The sequence below is a fragment of the Acyrthosiphon pisum genome, chromosome A2, assembly GCF_005508785.2.
Source record: "Acyrthosiphon pisum isolate AL4f chromosome A2, pea_aphid_22Mar2018_4r6ur, whole genome shotgun sequence".
NCBI classification, from domain to species: domain Eukaryota; kingdom Metazoa; phylum Arthropoda; class Insecta; order Hemiptera; family Aphididae; genus Acyrthosiphon; species Acyrthosiphon pisum.
This window is the reverse complement of record NC_042495.1, coordinates 106457757-106467864: the sequence shown is the minus strand read 5'-3', so window position 1 is coordinate 106467864 and position 10108 is coordinate 106457757. Positions and strand designations below refer to the sequence as shown.

General features: G+C 32.1%; 1 protein-coding gene across 1 annotated transcript in view; it reads right to left on the bottom strand.

Moving 5' to 3' along the window:
* Nucleotides 1-96: 96 nt before the first annotated feature.
* LOC100163703 (CAD protein) overlaps nt 97-10108 on the bottom strand; it is a 13361-nt gene continuing 3349 nt past the window's right edge. Inside the window, exons 5-27 of the mRNA XM_001943600.5 lie at nt 9520-9699; nt 8849-9455; nt 8553-8774; nt 7794-7997; nt 7505-7723; nt 6883-7435; nt 6643-6818; nt 6371-6570; nt 5678-6306; nt 5453-5610; nt 5253-5363; nt 4955-5197; nt 4644-4892; nt 4419-4583; nt 4198-4359; nt 3963-4134; nt 3762-3877; nt 3117-3468; nt 2697-3055; nt 1950-2091; nt 1813-1883; nt 1567-1745; nt 97-1500 (exon numbers count right to left, since the gene is read on the bottom strand). Coding sequence (XP_001943635.1) covers nt 1098-1500; nt 1567-1745; nt 1813-1883; nt 1950-2091; nt 2697-3055; nt 3117-3468; nt 3762-3877; nt 3963-4134; nt 4198-4359; nt 4419-4583; nt 4644-4892; nt 4955-5197; nt 5253-5363; nt 5453-5610; nt 5678-6306; nt 6371-6570; nt 6643-6818; nt 6883-7435; nt 7505-7723; nt 7794-7997; nt 8553-8774; nt 8849-9455; nt 9520-9699 — 5872 coding nt within the window. The 3' untranslated portion in view covers nt 97-1097. The remainder of the gene's footprint in view (nt 1501-1566; nt 1746-1812; nt 1884-1949; nt 2092-2696; nt 3056-3116; nt 3469-3761; nt 3878-3962; nt 4135-4197; nt 4360-4418; nt 4584-4643; nt 4893-4954; nt 5198-5252; nt 5364-5452; nt 5611-5677; nt 6307-6370; nt 6571-6642; nt 6819-6882; nt 7436-7504; nt 7724-7793; nt 7998-8552; nt 8775-8848; nt 9456-9519; nt 9700-10108) is intronic.

Below are 10108 nucleotides of genomic sequence, written 5' to 3'. Positions count from 1 at the left end.
CATATTATACATTTATACATTGGAATCAGTGCATACTTACCGACATACGCAACCCTTGTCCCACCAATTTGTTCACTTGCAGTAATTTTTTTTTTGTTCTCATAACACGATACAAATAATAATAATAATGATGACAAATCGATCGGTTCTTGTTAACCCGAACGACGCCGTCGTGGCCGCTGCGCTTGACACTAAATATTTTATAATATAATACACTGTTGTTATATTAAACGTTTATTATTAATTATTATTATAGGTAGAGGTATAGGTAGGCACGCATGTAGAACAGTTCAATAAAAAAATATAAGATTATTAATATTAGGTTAGATGCAAATATTGTGTTTTTGTAGGCACGTACCGCGCTCTATAGAAATGTGTTTTTTTCTGTTTTTGATGAACTTTCGTGTATATAAATGAAAATGCAATATTATATTTTTAATAATATATTTAGAATACAAAAAAAATATTTAGTTGTTTATCTGTTGTGTATTATTTGTTGAATTATTATTATTATTTTTTTTTTTGTTATGTATAAAAAACAAATTATGAATGTCATTGTTTTGTCTTGAGTCGAATAAAAATGAAAGATTTTACATTTCTTTTTTTCTGTTCTGACAGTCATGATTTTATCAGACACTTTATAGGTATATTGTGTATGGATACTTTCAAAAAAGACATCGCATATTACATGATAGAACATTATGAAATATATAATAATACATAATGTTTATTATACTAATGCAATTGATCTTGATATTAACTTCCATTTTGGAAATCCATAAACATAAGTCTTAGGACAAATTCACTTGAGCACACAGACTTTCAAAATACATTTATTTTAACGTTAACATAAACATTAATAATTAGAAAGTTGTCTGTATTTGGATATTTCTACCATACATAGGTACTTATGTAATTTATTTGTCAATAATAATAGTCTGTATAAAATTGTAGAACATATAGGAGTCTATAAAAAATGTATATAATTAAAAACGTGTTAAAAAAAAATTAATAATAACTTATCACAATTATTGAAGATCATACCCAATTAAGAATTTGATAATTTTTTTTCATTTCATGCTATGTGTATAGTAAATTTAACATTTTCCAAGTACCATAGCCAACAGGGCCATTCTCACGTACATACCATACTCTGCTTGCCTAAAGTATGCAGCTCTTGGATCCGAATCAAACTCTGGACTGATTTCGAATACCCTGGGTAGTGGATGCATGACTATCATCTTGCGTTTGGCTTTATTCATCACTTCAGGTGTAACCACAAAAAGGCCGCATGCTTGTTTGTAGCTGTTCTCATCAGGGAATCGTTCACGTTGTATTCGTGTCATATATAACACATCAGTCTTGGGTAGTGCTGCTTCCAAGGATGAAAAGTTTTCTTGTGGAACACCTCGGGTAGCGACAAACTGACTTACAGATGCAGGCATACCTAGATTTTGTGGACTCACATATTGTAGATTGACTTTGTAGAGTGTCAACAACCTATAAGACAAAATTTAATAATATGCTTGAATGCGATCACAATTAAATAGTTAACACAATATTTACCTGGCAAGTGAATGTACGGTACGCCCATTCTTCAAATCACCAACTAATGTAATAGTAAGTCCATTTACAGTACCAATTTCTTCTCTTATTGTAAATATATCTAGTAATGCTTGTGTAGGATGTTCACCAGTTCCATCTCCGGCATTCAGAATAGGTTTGCGGCAGTGTCTTGCAGCGTTCTAGATCAAAACTCGTTTATTTTATGTTTGTTTGTCAATAATAAATACGAATAGCAATAATACTTACTCCAACTGCACCAGGCTCCGGGTGTCTCATGACAACTACGTCCACATAACCGCTCATTACTTCAACAGTGTCTAAAAAATATTAGAATTGCTAATGTATTATTATTACTATTTTTTTTTTTAGAATATTGTCATCACCTTGTAGTGTTTCTCCCTTTTTGACTGAGCTGCTAGTTTCATCAACATGTACAACTCTTCCACCCAATCTCTGCATAGCCACGGAAAAACTACAACTCGTTCTAGTACTGACCTCATAGAATATCAAAGCCATAACCATGCCCTGTAAGATATATAAAAAATATACAATTAAACATACTTGGTACTTGGGATACCTCCCAATAATTCTGTTTTTATATGAACGCAGATGTTTTCACTACGTTTCTTTTTAACAAGAAAATATCCAAATAATGGACACCTATATTAATATTAATTCAACAACCTCAATGAAAATAACATTATGGGAAAGAAAAATAAAACACGTAACATGTTACAATAACACAAAACGATACAATAAAATAACATAATTACAATAATATATAAATACAATTACATAAGAAATTATAATATACACAAAAACAACCTAAATAGCTTGAGCGAAAAAATTTAAATTCTCAATTACTGTCACTCCATCAATGTAAAAGTTTGTGCACCCATGGGAAAGTTTTAAGTTAGAAAAAGTCAGGTCACAGTTCTATCACGAAAAATAAAGATGACATTTACAAATCATAGACTGATTACTGAAGATACGACAATCAAAAATAAACTCTTAATTTAGAAAATGTAAAAGCAATGTAGCTGATAACAAACTGTTAACCTCGTTTAGCAAAGTCCAAGAAAAAATATATTGACAAGTTTGAAAAAAAATTAAGAATATAATGTACTTACTTTAAGTATGTTGTCCAGAGGTCGTCCTTTGAGGACATATACTCTAAGTGTTTGAGCCAAGTTAAATATTTCATTTAATTGTTCTTTGGTGAACATATCAACAGATAATATATGACTGTGTGCCAACCCATGTGTATGAATGGGTGTCATTAAGTTCATAACATCGTCTGATACTAAATGTTGACGTTTGTTTGCTAAGTTTACCATTTCTTTGTTTATGGTCAATAAATTAGAAGCATCCCTGGAGTCTCCGCCAGATAGCAAACGAGGTTTTTTGAACTCAGCTTTTACACCAGTAACAATTTCAATTTCTTGCACTACTTTCTCTTTGATTTCAGACAAGACATTATTGAACATTTCTGAAAATAATTAAACTTTGTTTTTGACTTATGCAAAAATGAATAAACGAAAATAGATTACCATGAACATCAGTCTGTATTGAAAGAGGTGCCATAAGATTTAAAGAAGCCTGCGATCCAGTGTGAACTGTATTTAGTGTCTTGCCAGCAATCAAGGGATCACGCAAATCGTGTCCAAATCCTGGTTCAGCTAACACTTTGCCTTCAATACATACTACTTGACCACGTAATACTACTCTGTGTATGGCGCCTTTCACTTGTTTTCCAGCAAATGGTGTCCATTTAGCTTTAGAATAAGATGTTGATGATGGTATTGTCCATTCGGCATCCATGTCTACTTCAATGTATGTATCTGGTTGGACCGGTAATCCAAGGATTCGCATGGGATTTGTGTACATTTTTTCAATAATATCCTATTATTATTAATATTATGCAAATATAACTATTACAATTTTTTTTATTTCAGTCTAGTGTAATTATTTATTAAACAAAAAAAAGAAAAATTATTAGTATTATTTAACATAACTGAATAGAGTTTAAATGAAAAGTAATAATTAATAGAACAAGAAGGTCATAACATAAAAGTACAACCAATAGAATTATTAATTGTTCTATTCAAAATTTAAAGATTACAGAAAATATTAAAAATACTAAATATAATTTCAATATAAGGTAAAGCAAAATTTGAAATAGATGTACCACATACCTCAATAGTTAATCGACCTTCATTTACAGCATTTAACATTAACGGTAGAACTGTTTCAAGACCTGGAAAACCAGGTGGTGCAGCATCACTAAGTTTCTCATCCAAAGTATGAGGGGCTGATAAAAAAATATTTCTATTAGTTTGAGTATACTGTACAGACATCGCATGGGTATTGTCATTTTATTTAATAATAATGTTTACCGTGATCAGTAGCAATACAATCTATATAAGCCATATTATCCCAAAGAGCTTGTTGATCCTCTTTGGTACAAAGTACAGGCCGTACTTGTGATTTGTTGGGACCAAGATGCACAAAGTCTTCATCACACATAAATAAATGATGTGGAGCTACTTCACACGTAACCATTACACCCTATAATTTTTAAAATTTAAAATATGTTTATATAATATTTTAATTGTATTATGTACACCATACCTTCTCTTTAGCAGCCCTTATAATAGTTATCTCTGATTTTCGAGCAACATGGCAGATATGTACTGTACGATTGTACAAGGAAGCCAACATAAGTACAGCTGCACAAGTTTGATCTTCAGCATGTATACACAGTGGTGCATGTTTCGGCCAATTTTCAAAATGCTAATAAATAAATAAAAAATAATTATCAATTAGTATAAAATTGTATACTTAGTACCAACCGATATCCACGACGAAAGATTCATTAGCCGTAATGTACTGAATGTTTGGTTAAGATACATTTTCAGACCAGCATATTGACCAGCGTTTTGTGCAATATCAATACTATTAGTTGAAGATGCACCAGCATATAAAACATAATCGCATCTGGCTCCATTTTTGGCACACTGTTAATGGAAACAATCAATTAAGCAATTTAGAATTGATGTAAATACAATATTCAATACCTTTTTGGCAATTTCATAGGATTCTTGATCTATTATTGAAGGATTGGTATTAGGCATAGCACCTATTAATGTAATACCACCTGCTAACGCTGCAGCTGTACATGAAGCAAAGTCTTCTTTTTGTGTTGCACCTGGTTCACGCGCATGGACATGAATATCAATTAAACCGGGCAATTTTAATAATCTCTGTGATGAAATACAATCTATATGGGTCTTCATCTGTGGCTTGCATCCTTTTCGAACCATTGCCTAAACATAGCCATATTAGGTAAATCTGATCATCAATATTATTGTGAATATGTAAAATTCACCTCAATAAGTAGTTTGGCACATTTGACATCAGTCACTAATGGAATAGAATGTTCAACTGCTAATCGACGCATTCGATAACCAGGGGTAAGGAACGAAGCAACTCTACTTCCTCCACTGACCATCATAGGTGCATTTATGACAAAATCAAAATTTTTGTTACTCAAATATTCAGCCATACTGATTAGGTCACCTCTGGTTGTATTTATACCAATGTTATCAAATCTCCAATCACAAGGAATCACCTATACATAATGAGTTATGACCAAGATTGAATACAAAATGCATTTATAATCTTACAGTAACTCCTTTAGTATTATAGTTATAATAATCAGCTGTCCCACTGCTTCCATACAGCTTGTAACCCATTGCCTGCAATGCTTTTACACTATCCAGCAGTTCTTCTTTATGCTAAAATTACATAATGTCTTTAAATAAAACACTTTTGTTTTTGATGCAATGATATCTATACATAATAATTATTTATAAAATGAACTTACTTTTATTTTTCCAATAGATAGGAATATCTTAGCTCCAGGTTGAGGTAGATGCATTCCAGAGCTTATCATTGCTTTTAAGTATGCTTCATAACGATTTTCACCGAAACATGCTACTTCCCCAGTTGATGCCATTTCTACTCCCAGCATGACATCAGCTCCTTCATTAAAGTTTAATATATTAAGATATATTAGAAATGTACTTTATAATTTTAAGAAACACCTTACCTGCTATCCGAGAAAATGAGAATACAGCTACTTTTACACCAACTCTTCCTTCTACTCCGCCCAATACATCTATTGGTTCTACTTCTTCTCCAATAATCACTCTTGTAGCCATTGCAACAAAATCATGTCCTAATGTTTTAGAAACAAACGGAAATGATCGGGACACTCGTACATTACATTCAATTACTTTTAATTCATTGTTCTTTGCAATAAGTTGCATATTTAGAGGCCCATTGACATTTAGCGATGAAGCTATAGCCCGACATATAAATTTAATTTTTTCCAATGTTTCTTCATTTATATCCTGTGGTGGTGTTACCAATGTTGCATCTCCTGAATGTACACCTGCATTTTCAACATGTTCACTAACAGCCATGCAAAGTATTTCACCATCTTTAGCTACAGCGTCTACATCTATTTCTTTGGCATCTTCGAGAAATTTAGATATGACTACAGGGTGTTCTTTAGACAAGTCACTGGCCGATTTTAAATATGCTTCTAAATCACCATCATTATGAGCTACATTCATAGCAGCACCACTTAAAACATATGACGGTCTAACTAAGCATGGATATCCTACTTCATGACAAAATTCAATAGCGGACTGAAGATCAGTAAGTTCCTTCCACCTAAAATGATAAAAAATAGTTATAATTTATTACCACACACTCTAAACTACCACAATTTTAATACCTTGGTTGTGATATCTTAATCCTATCCAACATTCTTGAGAACTTAAATCGGTTCTCTGCTCCATCTACATTCTCTGGGGAAGTTCCTAAGATACGTGCATTCTGTCTATGTAAATCCATAGCAATATTATTTGGCAATTGTCCTCCCATACATAAAACTACTCCTTCAGGGTTTTCCAAATTATAAATATCCATTACCACCTTAAAGATTAATTATAATCATATAGTTAGTGTTTTAACAACAAAAAGTCAACTAGGAGATGTAATCAATACCTCAAAAGAAATTTCTTCAAAGTATAAACGATCACACATGTCATAGTCCGTGCTAACTGTTTCAGGATTACAGTTGACCATTATTGTATTTTTACCAAGTCTTCTCAGCTCTCTAAGACATCCGACAGCACACCAATCAAATTCAACAGAACTACCAATCCGATATACACCCGACCCTAAAAACAATAATAAATAATAATTATGTAAAATGTATTTAAAATACTATTTTTATTTTATTACCAATAACCATGATGTAATTTGATGGGAAGTTTAAGTCACTGCTTATGGCATTATAAGTTAAGTATAAATAGTTGGTTTCCGCTGGATATTCAGCTGACACAGTATCTATTTGTTTTACAAAAGGTGTAATTTTCTGTTCTTCACGTCGTTTGCGTATCACCAATTCGGTACTTTGTACGAATGACGCAATTTGTTTGTCAGAAAAACCAAGTCGTTTCGCCTTTAAAAGCTGTTCGTAGGTAACAGATGGGTAATTAAGTGATTCTAATACAATTTGGTGTTCTATAATATTTTGCATTTTGTATAAAAACCAACGGTCAATTTTTGTTAATTCGTAGAGTTTATCCACTGAATAACCATGTTTTAAAGCAGCTGCTAACACAAATATTCGTTTATCAGTCGGTTGTTCTAACTCATCGTCGTTCACTGCTTTTAATGACGGATCAAAGCCATTAAAGTTTTCATCCACCATCCTAAATGCTTTTTGAAAAGCTTCTTCAAAATGTCTTCCAACTGACATTACTTCACCAACACTTTTCATAGAACTACCAATCTTTTGAAAAAAAAAAAAATAATGAGTTAAACTAAATATTAGGTTCTAATGGTTATATTAATAATTTACTTTGGTACTAGCCCGGAAAAATTTACTAAGGTCCCAACGAGGCATTTTTACAACACAATAATCTAAGCTAGGCTCAAAACATGCAGTAGTACTTGATGTTACAGAATTTATTATTCCAGGTAAAGCAATTCCAAGAGAAAGTTTTGCTGCTACATAAGCTAATGGATATCCAGTTGCTTTGCTGGCCAAAGCTGAACTTCTTGAAAGTCTAGCATTTACCTAAACATTGATAAATTACAATTTATATAGAAATATGTATAATATAAAAATTCCCAATAAAATAATTTACTTCAATAATGAAAAATTCATCAGACGTTGTACTTAGCGCATATTGTATATTACATTCACCAACTACTCCAAGATGACGTACAACTTTAATCGCTGTTGTTCTTAATTTGTTATACTCACTATTAGATAAAGTTTGACTTGGAGCTACAACAATCGACTCACCAGTGTGAATCCCCAATGGGTCCACATTTTCCATGTTACAAACCTTAAAATAAAATCTATGCGTAATTAATCTATACTAATTTAAAATAAACCATTCTATCGTTTTTAAGTGGGTGGTGTTGGTCAGAAATAATTAAACACTTTAATTGAATGAAATGGTTGTTTGTAAATGCATGCACATATCAAATGTGTTATTTTTGTAACAAGTGTATGGATGATAGTTACTTGTACCATAGTGATAAAATATTTTTAACGGGTAAAACTGATAATTAGGCTCAATTAAGTGTATATTACAAGGGGGTTACAAGGTAACTGACTATATTTTTTTCGACCTAGTTTGGGGGGTTGTGACACTCAAAAGGTAAGGATGTAGTTTGTAGAATAATTGTCATTTGGTGACCTAACTGGGCGAGTCCAAACTGGATTGTCAGGCACCATTGGCTTGGAATTTGATGTATGTGTGTGGGGTGGGGTGGGGAGTTGAAATTCACTGCTGCACTTGTATTACTGTGGCCGTCAGAAATATATACAAAAACCAGGTACAGAGTAAAATATTATGTATAAATATTAAATAAAGATTATAATATAAGAAACTCACTGTAATGCAATTATCAAACGCATCACGCACTACTTCATACTCCACTTCTTTCCATCCTTTTAACGATTTATCCAAAATCATTTGATTACTATGTGTAAAACATTGCTTGGCCAACACATTCAATTCAGACTCATTATTTGCAAAACCAGACCCTAGACCTCCTAAACTGAAAGCACTTCTCACAAGAAGTGGATATCCCAAAGTTTTCACTGCTTCCAAGGCCTAAAATTGATAAAATAAAGAGTTAACCAGTCTTGATAGTCTCATAGTGTGACACTATACAACATTGTCAATACCTCTTCATATGATGTAACAACAGAACTTGGAGCAACACGTTCACCAATTTCTACCACTCTATCTGAAAATTGTTTGCGATCCTCTGTGGCTATAATAGTTTCGATTGGTGTTCCTAATACTTTAATGTTATATTTTTCTAATATGCCAGATTTTTTCAACTCTATTCCACAATTTAGAGCAGTTTGACCACCAAAAGTAAGCAAAATACCATCTGGCCGTTCAGACTGAATAACTTGTGAAACAAAATCAAGTTCCAACGGTAAAAAGTACACTTTGTTAGCTAGTCCAAGGGATGTTTGTACTGTTGCTATGTTAGGGTTAATTAGTATGGTAACAATATTTTCTTCCCGCAATGCTTTGATTGCTTGAGACCCTGAATAATCAAATTCACCAGCCTGGCCAATAGATAGTCCACCAGAACCAAGGATTAAAACTTTTTGAACGTCTATCAGTGTTTTAGGGATATCTGGATTTAAGCGTTTTTGAATTAGGTCCATCAATTTAAATTCAGTGTTTTTTTTAGTTTTTTCAACAGCTTCCAAATATATATCAAAGAGACATTCTAAATCTTCAGGACCAGGGCATCCTTCGGGATGGAATTGAACACTGTTAAATAAATAAAAATTATTTTTTAACATTAATATTATTTATCATTTTATGACATTTATACCTAAAAAATGGCAATGTATTATGAATAATTCCTTCATTTGATTTATCATTAACATTTGTAAACAATGGTGTCCAGTTGGATATTTCAGGATTTACAGCAAATCCATGATTTTGCGATGTCATATAACATTTTCCAGTTTCTCCAAGTACACAAGGCTGATTCTGACCTCGATTTCCAAATCTAAAATAATACAATTTGTAAGTAATTAATTAGCAAAGCTGGACAAGTTACCTATGTATGCTATTAACTTTTAATTTAAGGGTCTCGGTGCCAGTTTTTCAAATTTTCCACAATTCTATATAATTTGAAAATCAAATTTTATATTTTAGTTGCCACTTCAATTATAAGACTTTTCCACTAATCTACTACCCGATACCTATTTAGGGGGGGGGGGTAATAGGGTGTATTATATCGAAGACTTTAAGGGAATAACTCTCAAGCTTAGTAGAATTTTCGGATTTTTATGACAATTTTTTTATGTGAAAGAAGAAGACTTCCTACAGCTCGCATGATCTCTGATTTTGTATTTTATTTCAAATAATTGTATTAAAAATTTGTAAAAAAATATTTTTTATTTTTTTATACATAT